The sequence below is a fragment of the Stegostoma tigrinum genome, chromosome 29 (assembly GCF_030684315.1).
Source record: "Stegostoma tigrinum isolate sSteTig4 chromosome 29, sSteTig4.hap1, whole genome shotgun sequence".
Taxonomy (NCBI): domain Eukaryota; kingdom Metazoa; phylum Chordata; class Chondrichthyes; order Orectolobiformes; family Stegostomatidae; genus Stegostoma; species Stegostoma tigrinum.
In genome coordinates, this window is record NC_081382.1 from 17,585,725 (window position 1) to 17,610,172 (window position 24,448).

Sequence of the window (24,448 nt, forward strand, 5' to 3'; positions counted from 1 at the left end):
ATTTTGGCACAATGGTAGAAACAGAAACATGTGCCATCATCTAGTTTATATGCCCTCAGATGCAGGGTTAGCATTATCCATATGCAAAAACTTGATAGCGTTGCAGATGCAAACATCCTTCCACTTTGCACAATGAAATATATGTTCCCAAAGAATTTGCAAATGATGATCCAACCAGCCGAGACCAAACTCACTGCATACATTATCTTAGAGATTCCATCCCAGGGTTCCATTACAAATGTTGTGGCAAATTCACCCTGGTCACCCTGCATGTTTTATTCATGGATACCACAGTTCTACCAGAGGCAAGGAAATGTCCTTGGTATTACCAAGATAATGACATGTATCACTGATAGCATGGAGAATCATTAGAAACGCTACAGTTAAACTGGGAGAAGATCATCTAAATTTGCAACACTGATCATCAGCCAACAGGCTGAACAGCATTGTCTGAACCAAATATGCATACCCATTCAAAATTTTAATAGGAATTGCTGATCAGCAGTCACCACACGTCGATACTCCCAGGTGTACATGATACACTGATTAGAAAGCAGGGAAGGAAGAAGGATGCCCAGGGCTAGCATGTGGGTAATGAATTTCCCAATAACCAAACATTACATTGGGCAGAAAGCTACAGTGCAGTACAACAACTGACTGATGACTTCAGGAATCTGGGGGAAATCGTCAGATGCCCAGAACTAAGACACTATGAAGTATGAAGACTAAATGGCATGGCAATGTAACAGCTGCAAATCATGACAATGCTACAATCAGAAACACCACAATAGATACAAAGATTACCTAACCAGCATTCTCAAAATGTGCAACAAACAGAAAATGCTGCAGAAGCTCAACGGTTATGGCAAAATCCATGGAAATAGAAACAGAGGTAATGTTTCCCAATTCAATATAACTCTTCTTCAGAAATTTATAATTTTCCACCATTTTCAATGTTTGTTTCAGATTTATAGCATCTGCAGTATTTTAACTTTATTTCTGCAAATTCACCAGGACTAAGGCAGGATGGATAAGCAAACTGCCAATATCTTTCAGAAACTTGTAACTTTATTGCTATGTCTTAGATTTGGAAAAAAAATTGTTTTGTTTTTCTGTTGTGTAAACAGTTGATTCTTTAAAGCTAAATGCTTGTTTAGAAAAAAAGGGAGAAGTTGTGATATCGAGATAGAGTTGTGATATGGTGTACATATACCTTTAAAAGGTGCATATCTTAAATTACTATCAATCATTACATTCCTTGAGAGGATATATATTTCCTTGATTGGCAGGCAGTGTGAAGCAGCAGTGATGGAAGTTCAGCGTACAATATTTAGCTCCCAGTCATGGTTATCTACATATAGTCTTACCTTGAAATAATGAGCCCACATTATTGTTTCAACAATCCTTGTGTATATTGGGTTTACATCTGAGAGAAGTAAGTAACAGGTCCCTCTGTCTGTGTCAAGTTAGTTGTTCTCCGTCAGTTTGATAAAGGGATGGGGCATAAAATTGATTTCAGGGTTTTGATGTAGGGAGTGACGAATTCAGCCAGAGTTCTGATCAACCCTAACCCTAACCCTAACCCTACATGGCAGTTCCAGCTGGAAAGTGCAGGTATCAGATAAGTGCATGAGTCAGTCATGGCCATTATACATTCATAGTAAATCAACACTCCTGATATTCACTAGCCTGGCTCAGGTTAGAAAAGTAGATCTTTGTTGACTGCCATTGCTCATCACATGTCACTGTTACTGCAGCAGTATCTTCAGGGAAGGATGAGAGGAAACAATAGTGGGGAGAAAACAGTACCCTTTTCTAAACTAAGAGATAACAAGGTGTAGAGCTGGATGAACACAGCTGGCCAAGCAGCATCAGAGGAGCAGGAAGGCTGGCATTTCGGGCCTAGACTCGATACAAGCCTTTTCTAAAGCGTTCTCTGCGTGACAAAGTATAAAAAGACATGATGAGGTGCAACCATTTGAGTTGGAAATGGTTCCACAGCCAGCCGCGTGTTCAATGCCCTAATTTTGAATGTGAAGCTTTAGAAATTAGTCGGGCTGGCTGATATAGTAATAGGATAACTTTCTCAACCAATACATAGTCGAAGAACAATGGAATGGAGTAATCTGGGAGGTCTGTTCACCTTTGACCAGTAATTACTTACAGTAACTGTAATCATACAGCACTTACTGAGTGTGCAGGAAAGCAAGATCCAGGATTGTACATACAATATTTGGTAACAAAACAGAATGACTGAAGTAACTCCAACCAACTCGAATCCTTTAACATTTATACATTAATAACATTTTCACATACACACATACGCATCTTAGGAATGTTGAAATGGCCAAAAATTTATCACGGTCAACAACAAATGTCAAAGTCATTTAAAACGAAGAACAGTGGACTGGTTGGCCCAGGTTTTCCAATCCTGATTAAAAAACTAAAAATGACACATCTTTAAAATGGGCCCACCCTGAGATATTCGTGACTGGGCCCTTTAAAACCAAAGTGATACTGCACAGATAAATTCAGGAATCCACAAAAACAGGGCTAGAGAGCATTAGAATGGAAACCAGTGTTTTTTTTTCAGCAATAAGTGCTGTATTCTTTTAAATAAAAGTTTTGTAGCTGGCTGAGTGAGGAGTGAAGGTGGCTGATGCGATAGGGTGCCAGGTAGGCGAGGGGGGAGTTGGGTGTCATAAGTGGATGAGTATTTAGGCAAGGTCAAGGGATATAGACGGAGATGTTGGGTCTGGGAGGGGGTTGAAGTTGTGGCTATAAAGGTGAGATGAGAGGGGTACAAGATGGACAGTCAAAATAGAAATTGCTGGAAATGCTTAGCAGGTATGGCAGCACCTGCTAATGTTAATTATGATTTCTCTCCACAGATGCTGCCATATCTACTGAGCTTTTCCAGCAATTTCTAGTTTTGTCTCTGATTTACCATCTGCAATTCTTTCGGTTTTTAGACACAATGGGTCTCTAGTCTAGGGCAGTATCAGGGTTTGCAAATGTCACTCAGGGATGGGGGCAATGCTTAGTCAGGAGATAAAGTTTACTACTCACTACACCAGAGTTATGGAAGAGTTTAATCCACCAACTTTTCCTGGCTATGAAGTGAATCAGAACCCCAACACCATTTTCTGAAAAGTCAAGAGTTGAACACTTTGTCAGAAGATTCCATACGCCAGTAATTACCCCAAGGAAAGTTCAACTTTCTTGACAATTCCCGCAGAGTCAGCTGTACTAAAATTTCTGCATGGTGTCAACCTGGAATTCCAATTGACACTGCTTCATAAGCTAACAGCCCTTCGGAACTTCTGAACTGAGTGCAAACACAGAATGGAAGCGTGAGATTCAAAGAGTGAGTCGGAAAATAACACGCACGTTCTGATATCAGAATGTGCAAAGTACAAGGTTTATTTTTCAGAAAACACAGGGGGATATAGTATTCTGTATATATCATAATACTGTATTTTCACCCATGTTATGAGAGTGACCTCCAGTATGTTGAAGTGCCCTCGGTCTTTGACTTCAGGCATATAACATCCTAATGGTCACTCCCACTGGGAACGACAGTGTACATGCAGTAGACTCCCTTCTAGATTGAATCCTGTAAAAACTTTCCTTTTACATTTTTATATTGTTAAATATGTTGACATCTACCACTGAAATAACTTTGATAAGATCGTGATTGTCTTCAAAGCAACTGTCCTTCAACAACATTGATTTGATCTTACAACAGGGTTCAAATGAACAACAGAATGTAGATACATTTAATTGCTTTACAATAGTAATAACTTCTTAAAAGGCCTACGTCATCAGGATTTTTTGTTAATCTGTGGCCTTCAAGCCGGGTAGCTTCTGTAAAATTGTTTTGAAATAACTGTATCCTTCAAATAAGGCCGCTCAGGCATATCAAAGCCTGCCATTTCTTTTAACCACTGATATTTTATTGACTGTTTCAAAGAATTTAAGTACAATATTTCTCTCTTCTCACTAATTTTATTACAGACATGAGTATGAAGCACTCAATTGTCACCTTATACTCGCACCTGTCTTTTTTGCTAAAATTGGCAAACCTGGGATTTTTACAAAGATTACATTTTGGAAACAGTCAAAAAAATTCCATATTTTCCAAAAAAATTGACTTTGCAAAGTCATGTGTGACAGTAAATGGTCCATGTTTGCCATGAGTACATTATCAATGATAAATACTTTGCTATGGTAACCACCACTTAAGCCCTTCCTTCAAGATGACACAGTCCCTTTAAAGTGACAACTCAACCCTAACTATTCTTAGGAATGCTCAAAAGACCCCACTTGTCGTTAGGGTTGTTTCTCTTTGTATCCAAGGAATCAAAAATTATTTAAAACAAGTGTTTCATTACATTGAAGTCAATTAAAGCTTTGCTTTTTGTTTTGAAACCTCCTTTGAGAAATGATGGCACAGTTACATCCAGGAAGTTCATTGCTTGCTGTGGTAGACAGCATATTACTTTGCAACAAATTTATAACAGTTTTTTTTTAATTAATCTTTATTCGGTCAATCATGCATGGACAAATAAAAGACCCAGTCAAACATTCCAAACAGTTTCATGTTTTCTTTTTGGTTCGCCACTTCCCATGCAGGAAGTTTTTTTTTGTAGACCGGAAGTGATATAAAAAAGACCAGCAGGGCGAAACATTAATGCAGTATTTAAGCTTGGGGCATGACATGCATTTTCTGTCAGTTGCATCAAACAAAAAGTTACTGTGGTGCATAACAACATTTCTCCCAATTATAATTAGGGTTGTGTTCTTTTTGGTACAAGTGCAAACCATCAATTAAAAACATAAGAACAGCTCATCAGATGCATCTCTATATAGTTTCAAAACATTCATACATATTCAACATACTAGTTAATGCAACAAAGCCAGTTAATTTTTTTTAAAGATTTGCAGAAGTCTTGTTTAAAAATTGTGCAAATTAGAAAAACATGAAGCACGTGAAATTTTCCTTCTAAGTTTTATTTAATTCAAGGACTCTGCCTTATACAAAATGTAACTGTAGAAACTGCAGAAGTTCAAAGTTTGGCTGATAAATATCAATCAGGCGGCAAACTGTTAATCACAGGACCTTATTAGCTCCGGTCATGTTGCATGGTTGAAACTCAGTAATTTACCCAACACTGTTTCATGTATAAAGTTATCGCAACAAACTCCCAAATTTATAAATGTGTCTGTCTTTCCCTTATTAAAAATGGACAGATGAAGAATACATCATATCAAAAAAGTGGTACCAAGATAAACAATATTCCATGCACACACTTATAACATGCTAACATTACTTCTTCAAAGTAAAACCACGAATAAACTGAATTCTGGATGTGAAAATAGTTGGGTGGGTCTTGAGTTTGGCAACCTACTGTAAACAGATGAAGGGAACGAGTGCAGTTGAAAAGGTGCCTAAGCTGCACACAGAGAAAGGTGGAGAGGCCACAGGTAACAGTTGACAGTGAACTAGCAAGAGTTTCCATTGTCGTTTTTTTTGTCATCATTAGTTTTTTTTTGTTTACCCATAGCAGCCCCACAATACTGACTTGGGAGAAAACAATTTTAAATAAGAGCATTGACACTTTTTTGTACATTTGTAGTACACAAAAAGGGAGAAGTTTGCTTTAAACCCCCACCCCCCGGTCACAATCAACTTCCAACATCACATCACAAACTATCATTTCCAAAATCATGGGAAAGTTTACCTTTAAAAAAATTCAATTCTTCTGCAAGATGTAGATTCTATAATAATGATTACAATTGGTGCATGCATTATTCACGATGTGAGTTTGACTTAAAATTTACGGTTAAACATTGCAGGATTAATTTTATCAATATATATTCCCTTCCCCCACCCAGCCAAGAATGGGTTTTCTTTAAAATTTCAAATAATCATTGTGCCTTTGTTATAACGGAATCTATAAAACATTTGGTCACAATCATGCTGAAGCCTGAAACAGGAAAATCCAGCAGATAAAGCTAAAGAAAGGATGATAGTCTTTTTTGCCTGACAAATATCAACTTGTTGCATAGCCCTCCTGACAAACACATGGATCATACTCTGTAACCCAGTGCTCTTACTTCATCGTTTGACTTTTCAAAGTGCACATTTTGTAGGCTATTTTCAACATATGTTCCTGAAAAGACTTACATGACAACGGCAACAGCAATGTTTTCCCATGTATCCTTACAACATAGAAACGGTACACCATAGAACATGTGCTCATAACTGCTACAACCAAGTTTATAAGACTGGACATGCACTGTGAATTTTAAAGACAGCTGACATAACGCTGTACTGGTTCGCACATTGTTTCAGCACTGACCTTCCTACGTCCGAACTTCAGAAAAGATTAAAGCCTAGCTTTGCTCATCAACACCACATAAAAGTCTGTTGGCTTTATGTTTCAAATTTGATTTTTACAACATGTCAGTATTAATTTCAAGTCCAGTTCTCAAGAAACTATTTATGGACATTTTGATTTAAACCACTAACATCATTCACCTATGCTTTTTAGCCATACCTCCCAGGGTTCCCACTTACTGGTTGAGATGCACCGAAGCAAGAGGCTGCATCTTGACTTAGGAGATATTTAAAAGGTTAGGCACTTGGAATTCAACAGTTGGAGCAAGAAATACATAGTGGAATGACATCAGGCTAACTCTTTGCATATAAATGTCGACTTTTTTGTACACTTTATGAGTAACAAATGTATGCCATGAAGTTGGTGCAACTACATGAGGCTCTTCACTAACAATTTACAAAATCAGAATCACAGATCATGTTATCACTATGGTGAGTGAAAGGTAAAATGCAAAAATGATCAAATAAACAAATCAACTTAATAACTTAACAAGGCGTGAAAAGCAGCACACTAAAAGGCCTCTGGAGCCAAAGAAATTGTGCCGACAACTCCACAACTTAAAACTGAACATGTTTGCAGAGGTTCTTGGTACAGACATGAACAATGCAGAGTAACGTGGAGACAAAGTGCAGGAGGAGAGCAGAATTTGTTTACTGGCTCCATTCAAGACATTATTTCTCTCTGTTATTAACATTGAGTCTTACATTTAAAAGGTTTTGCTGTCTGTGTTAGTCTCTCGATATGCATTAAAATATCTTATTCCCCCAACCCCGCCCCCGCCACAGTACTCAAAGCACCTTCTCACAAACTGTATCGTGAAGAGGCAAACTCATTCACCTTTCGCCCTTGTAGTTCACAAGAGCAGGCTACTGCATTTCATCTAGTTTTTTTTGTGAATATATCTGTAAAGAAATTTGGCATCTGTTGTTTTCTGAAATAGCCAATGTAGGGAGAGAGATAGAAAAACAGATGTTTTCTAGAATGAAACAGTCTTTTGTTTTCTTCACTTCAAGTGAACCATGTTTCACTTGCAAATTCAGTGCAAAAACAAGCTGAAGCAACTCTTTAAAAAAAAATCAGATTTCTGGAACAATTTCCAGTTTCTCAATCCCCATGAATGCTGCATATTAATATACACTCTGAGCTCTGACAGAACACCCTGCAGATGATAAAACTCATCATATTAATGCATAATCTGTAAGAGTCTCGCTAGACCGCCATGCTAGCACCAGTCGTCTACATCTGTTTCGCGATATTTCCGCTCTCCCGTGCCTGTGCCAGGACCCGTGCTCATACCCAGGTTGCAGTGGTAGCCGTTTGGGACTCTGCGGCTTTGGTGAGACTGAGATGTGAAAGGTGAGATGCAGGAAGTCCTGGGGGACCTGCCCGTGTTCGTGGCAATAGCCATCTCAAAGGTGAGCGTCTCTTCTGGCAGCGCACGGCCGCCGCTGTTGCAAGTCTGGTGGTGCCCCAGGTAGGGGTCCGATCCGATTCGCATCACCATTGGCTGTCTGCTGTCGTCGCTAGCGTATGATTGGTTCTGGAACTCGCTACGCAGGAACGTGTTGTGCTCTGACTGTCCACGGCTCAGTCTCCCTGGCGGAGTTGGGGGCAATACACCGTGCAGGTTGCTAAACTGAGTTGGAGAGGAGTTTGCAGTTTTGTAGGTGACGCTGGGGCGCGGTGTTAAGGGGGTCTGCGGAAGCTGCCGTCGACCGCGACACGGGGTGCTCACACCAGAGACTGACTGCAGAGGGCTGCCGTTAACCGAACCACTGCCCTAGATGAAAATTGGAACAAAGCAATTCAAAACAAAAACAAAAAAGAACAGACGTACAGAAAGTAAAAAAAAATGTCAACAGAAAAAGGACATGAAAGAAGAAATAAGGCGGAATGTTCAGACAGGCACCAAAATGGTAAAGTATGAGGCAAGATGCAGAGAGAATTGGAAGGAAAAATGATTATCATCAGTGGCAAAATCAATTACTTTAAAAGTAGGTAAATAATTAGCAGTACTAGGCATTAAGCATACAAGACAAAACCCCAGAAGAAGCTCACCAATAGGAAGAGTGCAGAGGTAGTTAAGCCGAAGAACACAACAGAAATGTAGTTGGTGCCATATTTGAAGAATAGTATTCGAAAACAATTTGAGTAAATAGTTGATATATTTAAATCACAATTCAGAGGTGCTATTTTCATCAATTGAAAATTGTTAAAATATGGTGCACTATTTGCATCACTGACTAAAAGTTAAGTTCTTATGGAATGATATGCCTTCATACTTCACACTACCTGTGTGCATTAGTGAAAACACGACTATGAATTTAAGTAAGTTACACATGTTAAACATTAGTGAACTTTCAGGCACTGAGAGAGTGGGCACCCATGGGCACCCGCATGGGCCCCAGCTATGCCTGCCTCTTTGTAGGTTACGTGGAACAGTCCCTCTTCCGCACCTACACAGGCCCCAAACCCCACCTCTTCCTCCGGTACATTGATGACTGTATCGGCGCTGCCTCTTGCTCCTCAGAGGAGCTCGAACAGTTCATCCACTTCACCAACACCTTCCACCCCAACCTTCAGTTCACCTGGGCCATCTCCAGCACATCCCTCACCTTCCTGGACCTCTCAGTCTCCATCTCAGGCAACCAGCTGGTAACTGATCTCCATTTCAAGCCCACCAACTCCCACAGCTACCTAGAATACACCTCCTCCCACCCACCCTCCTGCAAAAATTCCATCCCCTATTCCCAATTCCTCCGCCTCCGCCGCATCTGCTCCCATGATGAGGCATTCCACTCCCGCACATCCCAGATGTCCAAATTCTTCAAGGACCGCAACTTTCCCCCCACAGTGATCGAGAACGCCCTCGACTGCGTCTCCCGTATTTCCTGCCACACGTCTCTCACACCCCGCCCCCGCCACAACCGTCCAAAGAGGATCCCCCTCGTTCTCACACACCACCCCACCAACCTCCGGATACAACGCATCATCCTCCGACACTTCCGCCATGTACAATCCGACCCCACCACCCAAGACATTTTTCCATCCCCACCCCTGTCTGCTTTCCGGAGAGACCACTCTCTCCGTGACTCCCTTGTTCGCTCCACACTGCCCTCCAACCCCACCACACCCGGCACCTTCCCCTGCAACCGCAGGAAATGCTACACTTGCCCCCACACCTCCCCCCTCACCCCTATCCCAGGCCCCAAGATGACATTCCACATTAAGCAGAGGTTCACCTGCACATCTGCCAATGCGGTATACTGCATCCACTGTACCCGGTGTGGCATCCTCTACATTGCGGAAACCAAGCGGAGGCTTGGAGACCGCTTTGCAGAACACCTCCACTCAGTTCGCAACAAACAACTGCACCTCCCAGTCGCAAACCATTTCCACTCCCCCTCCCATTCTTTAGATGACATGTCCATCATGGGCCTCCTGCAGTGCCACAATGATGCCACCCGAAGGTTGCAGGAACAGCAACTCATATTCCGCCTGGGAACCCTGCAGCCTAATGGTATCAATGTGGACTTCACCAGTTTCAAAATCTCCCCTTCCCCAACTGCATCCCTAAACCAGCCCAGTTCATCCCCTCCCCCCACTGCACCACACAACCAGCCCAGCTCCTCCACTCCACCCACTGCATCCCAAAACCAGTCCAACCTGTCTCCGCCTCCCTAACCTGTTCTTCCTCTCACCCATCCCTCCCTCCCACCCCAAGCCGCACTCCCATCTACCTACTAACCTCATCCCACCTCCTTGACCTGTCCGTCTTCCCTGGACTGACCTATCCCCTCCCTACCTCCCCACCTATACTCTCTCCACCTATCTTCTTTTCTCTCCATCTTCGGTCCGCCTCCCCCTCTCTCCCTATTTATTCCAGAACCCTCACCCCATCCCCCTCTCTGATGAAGGGTCTAGGCCCAAAACGTCAGCTTTTGTGCTCCTGAGATGCTGCTTGGCCTGCTGTGTTCATCCAGCCTCACATTTTGGTGTCTTGGATTCTCCAGCATCTGCAGTTCCCATTATCTCTGAGGTCTTTGGGATGTTGGGCTACAAGCAAAAGTTACAAATACTTGTAGATTCATTGTATCTCTCTTCAAAATGGGATATTGGTATGTAAAACACAAAAACTTTATATAAAGGTGGACTTATCAGTAGCCAAGGGTGAGCAAGATTCGATAAACAGTGAATATAACTTCTCCTTATTAACTGTACCCTTACCTTCTAACTGATGTTCGTGTGAGAGCTCAGCATGAAAATCTTTTTAACATTGATATTATTTATGTATATTCTCTCTCATCTAATAAATGGTTTTACAGCTAAGTTTTGTCTAGCACTCCTGATATGCATCTGGAACAGTGGGGTAATAAATGAAAGCATGCAAAACAAAACACACGTTCCCTTAAGAAAGCAAACATTCTTGAAACTATATCTTTTTAGTTCAGGAGGACATCACTGGCTAGGCCAGCATTTATTGCCCATCCCTAATTGCCCAGAAAGTTAAGAATCAGCCATATTGCTGTGGCTCAAGAGCCACATGTAGGCCAGACCAGGAAAGGGTAGCAGTTCCTTTCCCCACAGGAGATTAGTGAACTGGATTTTTTTTAATGACAATTGGCAATGGTTTCATGGTCATCATTAGACTCTTAATTCTAGGTTTCTGATAAATTCAAATTCCATCATCTGCCCTAGCTGGTCTGCAATGCAAACTAATGCCAATAGCATGGGTTCAATTCCCATGCTACAAACAATGAAGGATTTTCCTTCTCAACCTCTCCCCTCACCTGAGGTGTGTGACCTTCAGGTTAAACCACCACTATCTATCTCTGTCTTGAAAGAGCATCCAATGATCTAGTAAAGATAATGGTGACTTTACCTTTTACTGGTGCATGGAAGAAACTGAATATTCTTAGTGGTGCTCAACTTTAAGCTGCCTCACATTCCCACCTCTGTTTACTCTACTTCAAGCATTACACAAAAACAAAATATTATTTCTATCTTCAAAGATCTCTGCACAGTCAATTTTTAAAGTATAAATGAAAATTAACTAGATTTTAAGTATGAAGAGTTCACCATAATAGAATACTATGTCAACAATTAAAATACCATTTTAAACCTGTAATAACCCCTAACTTAATAGTTATTTTTCAAAAGTCAACTTTAACATTCTCATCAGCAGTTAATACCAAGAAATGACAGTCACCAGTAAAATTTCCTGCTATGTGTTAGTTTCTCCTCACCTGTCTGTGGAGGCTGTAGTCTGGGCCTGCACTGGGAGATGTTGACCGGCTATGATCAGTTGACTTGGGCTGTGGGGTTTCCCGACTGCTGTATCGGTCACAAGAATAGTAACGCTGCTTCTCATTGGAAGATGGAGGTTTCCGCTCCTGTGACCTACCTCGTGCACACTCCTTTGATTGTTGTTCTTTTTGGCGAGCCACAGAACTGAGGTCATCCCTCTGGTCTGCAAGGAACATTATCAGAGAGCATTAACACACATCTAAATAAGACTTTTGTTCAACAGTCAGTGTCCATACACTAGTACTATTCATGGTGTATTTGTGTAAGGATGATGGACTGTCACTTTAAGAGTCCAACCTTGTGATGTCATGATGATGTCCTCAGCCATTTTGGGTTGGAAACAACTCTCTCTAAACTTGCTGCTTGTTGATTGGACACCTTGAGAATAAAGTTCCTGCTGTATGTAACTTCAGTCTCTTGGAACTTAACAGAGACACAGAAAGAGTTACTCTTTTGAATCCAGTGGCACCTCTTTGGTCATGAAGAAAAGTAATACTGGACTCAAAACGTTAACTCTAGTTCTCTGTCTACAGTTGCTGACAGACCTGCTGAGTTTCTCTGGCATCTTTTGTGTTTGTCTCAGATTTCCAGCTACTGCAGTAATTTGCCTTTATTTCAGAAAATGTAAAGCTGCCTCCAGTAAAGGATAAGTGCTCCTGAGATGCTGCTGGGCCTGCTGTGTTCATCCAGCCTCATATATTATTATCTTGGATTCTCCAGCATCTGCAGTTCCCGTTATCTCTGATAAGTAAACTACCGCCGTGTTTCAGAAACTTGTCGTTTCATTGCTATGACTTTGATATGGGAGACAAAAATGTTATTTTGCTTAGCTGTCATGTAAATAATTGAATCTTTAAATGTTTTGTTTAGAAAAAAGGAAGAAATTGTGATATGTGCATTTATCTTTAGAGAGGCATAGCTTAAACCATTCTCAATCATTATATTCCTTGGCAAAATGTGATATATTATTCCTGATTGGCAGGCAACCTGAAAGAGTAGTGATATAAGTAGGAGATACTACATCTAGCTCCCAATCAGTGTTATTAATATACAGTCTTACCTTTAAGTAAAGAATCCACCTCACTATTTCACCAATCCTTGCGTGTGATGAGTTTACAACTAAGAAAATGAAGTATTAGGCCCCACCCTTTGTTTGTGCTGAGTTAGTTGTTCTCAGCCAGTTTGGAAAGGGGATAGGGCATATAATTGGCTTCAAAGTTGATGTAGGGAGCGAAGAATTCAGAGCCGTGATCAGCACATGGCAGCTAGTGTGTGCGGATTTCAGGTAAATGTAGGAGTTATAAATGACCACTGGTTCTGAAGAAGAATCATACCATTAATTCTGATTTCTGTACATGGATGCTGCCAGACCTGCTGAACTTCACCACTTTCTGTTATCATTTCAGATCAGTAGCGTTTGTACTGTTTTGGTGTTATTTTAACTTTATCGTATGCTTTATTGCTGGCTGAAAATACCACAGGCAGAAGCGGCAACAAATATAGCTCCTGAGATGCTGCTTAGCCTGCTGTGTTCATCCAGCCTCGCACTTTGTTAACAAATATAGCACCCTCTACTTTTGGTTACTTTTGAGTGAAACATTTTTTTGGAACAGCTTGCTAAACTCTGGCCCCTATAAAATGACATTACTTCAAAAAGAGCAAACAATTACTGTTTGGTGTCCTGACCCGTATTAATCCCTTATCAACCTCAATTACTATCAATTAGCTGGTAATTATCAACTTGATATTTGTGGCAGCATACTGAATGTCCATCTTCAGAAACATTCTGGGCACTGCACCAATGATGACTATTCTAACATATTTACTTTTCTGTAAAACCTTTTGGGATGTCCTGAGATTGTGAAAGATGTTATTTAAATGCAGTTATCTTTTTTTTCCCTCATTTCAGCAAATGGTATAGGATTATGTTGTATAACTGATATGCACCAATCAGGGAGGATGCAGTAAGGGAGGATTTCTTTTCTAATCTGTCATCCTTTTGAAGTTACAAACCCACACCACAGAATTCTCAGAATGGTCCGATTCACAAGGATCAGACACAGTTCTCCCAAACATGTTCAGCCAATGCCAGAGTCACATCTGCTTGATGCAGATAATTTTATTTTCCAGTTCCTTAATCAGTTCTTGACATACGTTCCTACAATTTGCTGAATCAAATTATTTTAATTTTCAGAGCTATGACAAACTGCCAAACTAGAACAAGGTTTTTTTTTTAAATTATGTTCCCTTCAGCCCAGTGATCTGATGGGATATGTCACATTTTTACAGGAGACTATGTCTCCATGCATCCAGCTTCCAGTTATCCATCCCACTTCAAGACGAGATGGAGAGCTTCCTCTCTTTAATTTTCTTCTGGATCTTTTAGTTTCTGTTGACATGAATCCTTCTATTTTTATGAATGAAAATGTGTTGCAGTCCCAACATCAGGAGGAAAAAAAAACTCTGACTGCAATTGAGTTGTTGTTTTCCCAATCCCATTGTAGTGATTGTAACAAGGTCAGATGGACCTCATAGAAGTGCCTTGATTGGGCTGCTAATCTGGTCCAACCAGGGAGCCCTGGCTGACAGATAAGACTTGTCAAGGTTCTGTTCACTGTGAAAGCTGGATCAGTGTCAAATAACATACAAATAAAGAGTGACTTGGTGATGGGATACTCTCCTCTATGGATTTATTTCACCATTCTACATTTTGAGGAGACTTTTCACCTAAGAAGATCATGTTAAAGTTGACATAAAGTGCACTAAGAGCTAGATTAAAAGTGCATAAATTATTTTATGCAGCACCTGTGGAGGAAGCAACCAAAGGAGGCCATTTTCAGTCGCATGATTTGAAGATGTTTTACCCACTCAATCTCTCTCCAACCCTCAATAACCAAATGTACTTTTAAAGATATCCTTCTTTCAGAAAACATATGTCCTTGTCAAGTGGAAGAAACCGAAATTTCCCACATGCATCGTACAACCACTAATTTTTGAATTTTATGGAATCCCAGTGTGTTACCTGTTTCCCCATCTGCATGCCTGCTAGGTGACCGCTCCAGTGACCGTTGTTTTTTCTCTTTTCTGCGATGGCAACGGTGCTGGTGGTGGTGGTGGTGGTGATGATGATGAGGCATTCGTTCTGGGATAACACGCTCCAGAGAGTAATCAGGAAGATGCATTCCATGAGCTCGCTGTGGCGTCAGCGTAGACACAGAACGCTTCATGGGGCTTGTGTCTGGAATTGGCTGGACCACAATATTAGAAATGCACATGGAAGTCAGAATGTCAAAGTATAGCAGAGACAATGATAACATTTTATTCGATTATTCTATTGATGATGGATATACAAGTCTACTTAATGTGATGCTTTTAAGCTTTGTGCTTAATACTAAAAAAAAAAGAAGCTGAATCTATTACTTATGTTGATTCAAATGTCTTTTTACTTTGTTCAGTAGTTTTGGTTGCCTGGGCTCGTATTTATTGCCCACCCCCAATTGTCCTTGAGAAAGTGGTAGTAATCCACGTTCTTGATCAACTGGAAGTACGTAGATTCTCGAGACATTCAAACAATGTAATTAGACAGGGTGCTCTGGGGCCTTGGCAGAGGAAAAAAAAAGGGAAAAAATACTTTCTCTGTATTTAAATGCTCAAATGTTGAGAAAATTGTTTATGATTTATTTTGACAAAGCAGTTCATCAAGATTCACCTTTATGGTTGGCTTTCTGCTTTTTTAAATATTGGTAAACACTGGATCTCTACAGATAAAAAAAACTTCAACCAAGTGATCTGGATTAACAATAAAATTTAGCAGTTCATCTTATAGGAAGATATGCCAATCAATCAATTATATTGTAGTATTCAGACCCTAGCTGAAGCAATCTGGACCTTTAATTTTGTCTCAGTGCCAGTAGTAAGCAAATTTTAATGACACTTGAAAGGCTTTTTTGATCCTGTCAAATAGAATTATGGTAGCAAGTATTTTCCATACTGCTATTATCGCAAGAACGCTCCTCAAATGTGCTGATGACTTTAAATTGTTCTATTATTTGGATAACTCAACTGAGAGTTTAACTAACAGGAATAGTTATCAATAGGAATGACTGATACTAAGATGAATTGACCTACACTAGGCCCTGATTTCTATACATTATGTGAATTTTACAATTCATGGAAACCCCCAGTCAATTTTTATGTGCATTGCATTTCTTGATTGCATGTTCCAGCATAATTTCCTTATATTTGGTTATTGTTGTTATTATTATAATATTTTCATTAGTGTTTAACTTTTAACTTATTTCTTTATTTTTCTACTTTGAATGTAAGATTTTATACCTTAAGACCCTTCTCCCTAAGATGGCGCTGGGAATGGTGAATTTGTACACTTTTCACTGTACTTCTGTATCCCTGTATTTGAGTACAAGTGACAATAAAGCTAATTCTAATTCTGATTAAATTGTCTCTCATAAGTGCATTCTGGAATGCCCAATTAATCTCTAAATCATAATTTAAGCTAGAACTAGAAAGCATATAAATATTACATAGAAGTACATGCAAGCTTGACGCAAAACTAAAGTAATTTTTGTACAAGACCAAGCAATCTTTTATTATTTACTTTTGGCATAAATAAATTCAAACTGAACTTTTGCACTTTAACTCTGAATAGAATTTTGCATCTGTTTTTAAACACACAATGTCCTAAGTGTTACCAATTACTGATCATTGTTGATTTCATGCACACAAATTAGAATTTGTAGTCACAGCATACAATTTTAATAACAACTGGAGACCGGTGTCTGGTAGGAGGTCTCTTTAAGATGTAACGGTAGCGCAATCAAGGATTTTATAAACTCAACCAATGCTTCAGAGGGAAGACCTTGCGCTAGTACGTGATGCAACAAATGCAATTACAGGTCTGGGCAATGCGTCACATTGAAATGATGTCTAGCACCCTCAGCAGCACAATTGTAACTGGCTTTATAAGAAATTATAGAAAAATGCATAAAGGGCAAAGGACTGAAATAACAAAATAACGTGGATGAGATACAAGTTACATACTGCAAGGACACTCCCAGATGATCGAGATGTTTTCTTCAGCAAAGGGTCGAGTAAGATGACACAGTGAAGCAGCCCATAGCACAGCATTCACAGGGTGCGGAGGGGTTAGGACAGGTGGGTCAGATGGAAACAGAGAAAAAGCACAGCAAACCAAAACACCAGATACGTATACAAAAGCAAAACCGATCAACCCAGAATATTAGACAGCATAAAAATAAAAGTAGATATGGGGCAAGTGACAGTATTAAAAGAGAAGGATTATTAGAAGAATACAACAGAAGCCAGTTAAATAAGAAGTCAGATTAAGGGATGATAGGAAGGATTAATGAGGCAAATGTTGTTTGGGATGAGAAAGACAAAGCACAAAACATTATGAAATGTTATAGCAATCGAAATCACAATAACAAGCAATTGCAAGTCTGTTTTGGTCAAATGATTTAACCAGCCTGGATGAGAGAACAAGCAACATGTATTGTGATTGAAGTTGATTGTTTAATTAAAAAGAAAAGGATTGTTACAATTAGAATGAGTTATATCCAGGGCATTATCAAGCAATGGTGTTGCATCAAGACAGGAATGTAGACCCACAAAAATATCATTGTAGTGGTTAATCGTTGAAAATGAATAAATCCTGGAAATACAAATTGTGTTTGAAAGCATAAAACATCAATCTCAGGTGAATAAACTGAACCAGCGTACGGGCCTCACCGTCAGCAGAAAAGTGAAGAAATTTGTTTTAAATCTTTGGAGGAAGCTGCATCTTAGTGGCATGCAGAGATCAAATCTTAAAGTTGTGAATGATTTTTGTCAGTCCTTAGTTTAACTCCTACTATTTGATTTCCTTGACTTTTAGACTTTATTTATTGCACACTTGTCAATTTACTTACCTAAGCACTGAATGCTATGTTTTCAGATGGCACTCAACAAACATACCCTTAGTAAGAGTTCTTTATGAAGCTGATTTTAACTTATGTTTTGAATTGTAAACACTTACAGTGGGTTAGCTCTTATTATTAGAAAGAATTTTATTACTTAAATTTATCTAAATTCTCAAACGATAACATAGCCCCAAAATAAGCCATAAAAGGCCTATCCAACTATTTTGTTAGGATGCCCAAACAACAATTTATTAAAAAAAATCAAAGTTTGCCTGATAATAAATAATACTGAGCGGAGTGAACATACACTTAATGTAGTCAATTACTAATGGTCCTTGCTCACAGGCTGCACTGAAAGAAGACAATAGTTTCATGATCCTGACCCCTCTTGTGTGTTTAACGTTTGTTCTCTCATGATTCCCATCCACAGACTTGCCTCAATCATACTGTTATATAAGATAATGGTTCTGAAAGGGTTAATGTTAAGGACTGCATGATATATACTCTTGGAAGGAGACTAGCTCAAGATCCTGATGGGATCAGATGTGTTATTCCTGGCAGTGATTATGGCTAACTAGCGAATGTAAATTTTACCTATGCTATCACACGACAAACTAGATCTGGTTGTCATGAAAAGTGCCGCTACTTACTAACTCTTGCCAAAGGTTCACCCTCTACTACTGTTCACCAAACAGGTCCTACAAGCCAGTACAGAAAGGAGGATTAGTGATAATGCATTTCCCCAACTATTAACTGGAGTTGCCAGTCCTGCAGCACATAAAACACCGACAGCTCTTTTGTGAGAATTTTGCTGTGTACGACATCCCTATAAGTCAGGATTTGTCTAGATTCTGTACATACATCAAAATACTCCAAGTACATTGGCAATATCTAAAGTCTTTACACTTCCTTTTTTTTTGCGAATCACTTACCTGGGTCTCTGCAGTTAATCGAGGCATAGATGCTGCACGCCCTTGGCTCTCAAGGCCTGGTTGATCAGTCTGGTTTGAATCAGACCCTATCTCTCTCATCTCCACAGTCTGTGTAAGAGCAAGTAAATACCAGTCCTTTTCCATTCAAGTCAATTCATCATAACTTCACTGATCAGTGAGATTAAAAGTCTGCTAAAATACTTTCACCATCTAAACAGAAAAATAATTAAAAACCTGCAACGCTTATTTTTCTTTGCCATTTTTTGACCTTTTAATGACACAGGTGACAAAATATTTTATGTAAAAAAATTGGAATACTGATGATACTGTAAATCTGCCGGAGAAATTCAGTAGTATCAGTGAAGAGAGACATAAAGATGCGCAAGATTTCTCCAGAGCGGATGTGCTGCTGTTTGGTAGCAAGACTAAGATAAAAACAAAAGCTACAACACCCAGATTAGAGGAAACAAAATGGGATTACGTTCTAAATTACTAAACTCTATGGGAAGTCCAGAAGGTTATAAAGCAGTGGTTTTACTCATCAACATAGAATCCAGACAGTGTGGGAGTAGACCATTCAGCCCATAGAGTCTACACTGAAACTCAAAAGAGATGTTAATGTCTTGTGGAAGCTCCTTTTTGTAGAATAGCATGTTTTAACCTCAAATTTCTTTAATAGTGGATTGCTAGCAATCAATGTAGTGCCATTTTAGGGTTTTCAGCTGTTGATTGATGGAAATTGTGGAACTCACACCTGTCTATATAATAGGATTAAAGCCACACTTTTAGTAGTACATCTTCTGTCTCCTCTTTGAGGTAGGGGGGTGCAGGTGCTGGGGAAGACAGTGTACGATCAGAGTCAATGCATGATCTTTAGAGACTAAACTTACACCTGCATTTCCATGGCACAAAATAAATGAATACTGCATGAACCGACAATGGACCATTCTCAATGCTCATTCCTTAATGTTGGCCTTTTCAACATTTCTTTTATACAACATCACATATTGTTCTTTCAGTCACATGTATCCTATGGACAAGATGCACCTTTCAAGGTCAAATAAAAGCAGCAAACTTGAGATATGATTTTGGCCACAATCACTCACAGTTGTCAATGAGAATTATCTTGCAAATTAAATATTAACTTTGTACCTGAGGGCTGCTTTGTGGAGCTGGAGTTTCATCTGCCTGACTCAGTTCAGGCTTTCGCAGTTTGGCTTCGTTAAATGCCTCCTGGGCCCGCAACCAGGGTGAGGATTCTTTGAGCCCACCTTGGTACAAACTAAATGATAGAAAATGTAATTACTACAGTGCTGCCCACTCCCACTCTGTTAAAAAAAAGTCTTGCTCCGTTATAATCTGGCTGCGAACTTATTTCCAAGTATTTAGCAGTAAAAAGATTCTTTATTCTAAGGACACACATACTGTGGTGCAAAATTCTCAGATATACTAAATACTTGGCCATGTTAAGTTATAACGTAACAAGAATAGCGAATATCTGCTCTATGAGAATCACAATCAGATGAAGGAGCAATGTTAATAATCAGCTGCTTAAAATCAGAATGGAAACAAGTAATAATAGGTTTGGCTGTGAAAAGGTGTTGGATATGTAAGGAATGCTTTCAAAATTAAACACTCAGCGATAATTAAACAATGAAAATACAGTGACTGACTACATAGCGTCCTCAACATTGATTAAAGAGACCAATCATCATTATTCTGCAATACATGGCACACAAGGAATGCATGAAGAAGAGTTTTTGCATCATTTATTACATCAAGCTATGATCAGTAAAAGGATTAACATTTGTCTTGAAGGCAAAGATCCCTTTAATGTCAATGAGGCCATTAACTATCGTTCTCCAACAAATGACAAATTTGGATTTTTAAGCTAATAGTTGAATGATTAAGCATCAAACAAGATTAATGTGAAAGTCGTTGGCATCCCATGTGAAAAGAGCCAAATATTAAAAATGTTACTCTTAAAAACATGATGAATGCTGCTGGGAATGTCTTAAAGAATCCCTACAGTGTGAAAATAGGCCAATTGACCCAACAAGTCCACACTGACCCTCTGAGGAGCATCCCACTCAGACCCATCCCCGTAACCCTGCATTTCAAACAGTTAACACATGTAATCCACACATACCTTCAAACTATGGGCAAATCTAGCAAGGCCACTCCAAATTTACGCATCTTTGGACTGTGGGAGAAAACCAGGGCACCCGGCAGAAACCAATACAGATATGGGGAGAACACGCAAAGTCCACCCAGACAGTTGCCTGAGGGTGGAATTGAACACGGGTCCCTGACACTGTGAGGCAGCAGTGCTAACCACTGAGCCCCTGTGTCACCCGGGTATCAATGTCAGTCTAGATTTTAGCCTGGAGGTGAGTTCCACAAAAGGCAGAAGAATAGATTTTCACAAATAATCTGTAGATTTTAATTGCAGAGCTTTTATAATCCTTTTTCTGTTGATTTCCTCCCTACGGCTGCTTGATTGACAAATGGACCTCAAATCATCAGGAGCCTACTTCACAAGGCCAAGGCCTATAAGAGCAGGTCAGTGTATTGGGAAAGTGAGAGAGATGAGGGAGCACATTGGAAGGATTCTAATGGTGATCATGAGAGAGCAGACAGATTACTTGGGAGGAAGGTAAAGGGGAGACAGATGGTAAACTTGGTGACATGCTGATTGAGGATGGAACACTTCTGTTCCTCCTGATCAACAAGCAATGCTGAAAAAGCATTTAACTAATAGATTCGGGCTTTTCAGCTGTTGATTTTCTCTAGCATTAGTTAAACCTGGTTTAAATGAATTAGTATAGAATAATTGTTAAAATAAAGGATGGCCGCCTCATTGCTATTTAGCTAACAAACCCACTTCACTGCTGGTCTGACTCTCACCCATTTCAGTAAAAATTACAAGGTACATTGGGTACTTCTTTTAAGGTATATAGTATTTAAAATTTTGGCAAGACCTGAAGCCACCCTTTTGTGGGAGCTGATGTCAAATCATTGATTCTAAATATGTTGAGAACAACGCATCACTAATCCTAATGAAACAGTTACAGTAGACTCCAGTTGCTCCAATTTTCACTGTCATCTGCTAAAACTTTCTCACAAGTCAAGGGAAAACAAAAATAGAGTTGTGAGGAATGTTTCGACATGCTGTATACCATCTGCTCCAAATGTTGGCTGTTAAGAACTCACAGAACATAAATACCTACTTCTGCCTTTCACTTGCATCACAGAAAAAGCAACATCAATGGAGAGAGAGATAATGGGAACTGCAGATGCTGGAGAATTCCAAGATAATAAAATGTGAGGCTGGATGAACACAGCAGGCCAAGCAGCGTCTCAGGAGCACAAAAGCTGACGTTTCGGGCCTAGACCCTTCATCAGAGAGGGGGATGGGGGGAGGGAACTGGAATAAATAGGGAGAGAAGGGGAGGCGGACCGAAGATGGAGAGTAAAGAAGATAGGTGGAGAGAGTATAGGTGGGGAGGTAGGGAGGGGATAGGTCAGTCCAGGGAAGACGGACAGGTCAAGGATTTGGGATGAGGTTAGTAGGTAGCTGGGGGTGCGACTTGGGGTGGGAGGAAGGGATGGGTAAGAGGAAGAACCGGTTAGGGAGGCAGAGACAGGTTGGACTGGTTTTGGGGTGCAGTGGGTGGGGGGGGGAAGAGCTGGGCTGGTTGTGTGGTGCAGTGGGGGGAGGGGACAAACTGGGCTGGTTTAGGGATGCGGTGGGGGAAGGGGAGATTTTGAAGCTGGTGAAGTCCACATTGATACCATATGGCTGCAGGGTTCCCAGGCGGAATATGAGTTGCTGTTCCTGCAACCTTCGGGTGGCATCATTGTGGCAGTGCAGGAGGCCCATGATGGACATGTCATCTAGAGAATGGGAGGGGGAGTGGAAATGGTTTGCGACTGGGAGGTGCAGTTGTTTGTTGCGAACTGAGCGGAGGTGTTCTGCAAAGTGGTCCCCAAGCCTCCGCTTGGTTTCCCCAATGTAGAGGAAGCCGCACCGGGTACAGTGGATGCAGTATACCACATTGGCAGATGTGCAGGTGAACCTCTGCTTAATGTGGAATGTCATCTTGGGGCCTGGGATAGGGGTGAGGGAGGAGGTGTGAGGACAAGTGTAGCATTTCCTGCGGTTGCAGGGGAAGGTGCCAGGTGTGGTGGGGTTGGAGGGCAGTGTGGAGCGAACAAGGGAGTCAAGGAGAGAGTGGTCTCTCCGGAAAGCAGACAGAGTTGGGGATGGAAAAATGTCTTGGGTGGTGGGGTCGGATTGTAAATGGCGGAAGTGTCGGAGGATGATGCGTTGTATCCGGAGGTTGGTAGGGTGGTGTGTGAGAACATCAATGGAGAGGTGATTCTCAATCCTAAATGCCATAGTTACAACCTATATTGAAAGTAACATTTATCAAATTCAATACTTGCATCTGATCATTCTTCTGGAACAATATTAAAGCTTGCATAGTTCACCACTACAGCTTGAGATAAAAACCTCAAATTATACATAATAAAAAATCCATGAATTATGTCCATGGTATTTGCAGTTAGACATTTTTCAATAAATTACTTTGCAGAGAAGTTTCAGAGTTATCTACATAAAGTTCTTGAGTTCACGGATAAGGAGAACCACCATTTCCATTGGGACAACATCAAGATCCTAGGACAGGCCAAATAGAGATAAACACGAGAATTTCTAGAGGCCTGGTTCTCCATAAACATGTAGAATTAGATATTATATATATATATATATATATATATATATATACACCACTGTGAGGAAAAAACAGAAATGAGGTAATCAACTCCAACAGACCTCAGAGTTTCAATACCAGGTAGGAAAGCACAACAGCGCTTCATTGGAGGCTGCACTGATGATGTTACCCAGCAGGGTAATGAAACATGTGCAAACTAATGAACCAGCTCAGTGAGCGAAAAAACCACAGTAGTTATCGACAGAATATCTAACAATATAGGAACGTTCATGTGAGGAGAGTGAATAGACTATTTGGCACCATAAGACTGCTCTGCCACTTGATACGATCTGTCACTGGCCCGATAACCTCCGACTCCCTCACTAGTCAACGATGTTATCTGTCTCTCCTTAAAGAATATTATGACTCTATCTCGACTGTTCCCTGGAAAACAGTATTCCTCAAACTCACAACTTGCAGGGTGACAAATATTTCTCCTCCTCTTGATCTTAAATGGGACATCCCTTATTTTTTAAAAATGTGTCTTTTAGTTCCGGTTTCTACTCACCATCTTCTCAGTATCCACCTTGAGAAGTACCCTCAGGACCTTAAATATTTCACTCCTCTCATCCTTCTAAACGCCAATGAATACAGTAGCAAGTATGAGAGATAATGGGAACTGCAGATGCTGGAGATTCCAAGATAATAAAATGTGAGGCTGGATGAACACAGCAGGCCAAGCAGCATCTCAGGAGCACAAAAGCTGACGTTTCGGGCCTAGACCCTTCATCAGAGAGGGGGATGGGGGGAGGGAACTGGAATAAATAGGGAGAGAGGGGGAGGCGGACCAAAGATGGAGAGTAAAGAAGATAGGTGGAGAAGGTGTGGGTGGGGAGGTAGGGAGGGGATAGGTCAGTCCAGGGAAGACGGACAGGTCAAGGAGGTGGGATGAGGTTAGTAGGTAGCTGGGGGTGCGGCTTGGGGTGGGAGGAAGGGATGGGTGAGAGGAAGAACCGGTTAGGGAGGCAGAGACAGGTTGGACTGGTTTTGGGATGCAGTGGGTGGGGGGGAAGAGCTGGGCTGGTTGTGTGGTGCAGTGGGGGGAGGGGATGAACTGGGCTGGTTTAGGGATGCAGTGGGGGAAGGGGAGATTT

General features: G+C 40.6%; 1 protein-coding gene across 2 annotated transcripts in view; it reads right to left on the reverse strand.

The window, feature by feature from the left end:
* Positions 1-3,407: 3,407 nt before the first annotated feature.
* cacna1ba (calcium channel, voltage-dependent, N type, alpha 1B subunit, a) overlaps positions 3,408-24,448 on the reverse strand; it is a 566,885-nt gene continuing 545,844 nt past the window's right edge. The window contains exons 44-49 of one of the 2 annotated variants that reach the window (XM_059638404.1): positions 19,732-19,861; positions 18,580-18,687; positions 16,770-16,802; positions 14,734-14,959; positions 11,651-11,874; positions 3,408-8,184 (exon numbers count right to left, since the gene is read on the reverse strand). In XM_059638404.1, the coding sequence (XP_059494387.1) occupies positions 7,627-8,184; positions 11,651-11,874; positions 14,734-14,959; positions 16,770-16,802; positions 18,580-18,687; positions 19,732-19,861 (1,279 nt within the window). In that variant the 3' untranslated portion in view covers positions 3,408-7,626. The remainder of the gene's footprint in view (positions 8,185-11,650; positions 11,875-14,733; positions 14,960-16,769; positions 16,803-18,579; positions 18,688-19,731; positions 19,862-24,448) is intronic. The other variant, XM_059638405.1, reaches the window with a different exon arrangement.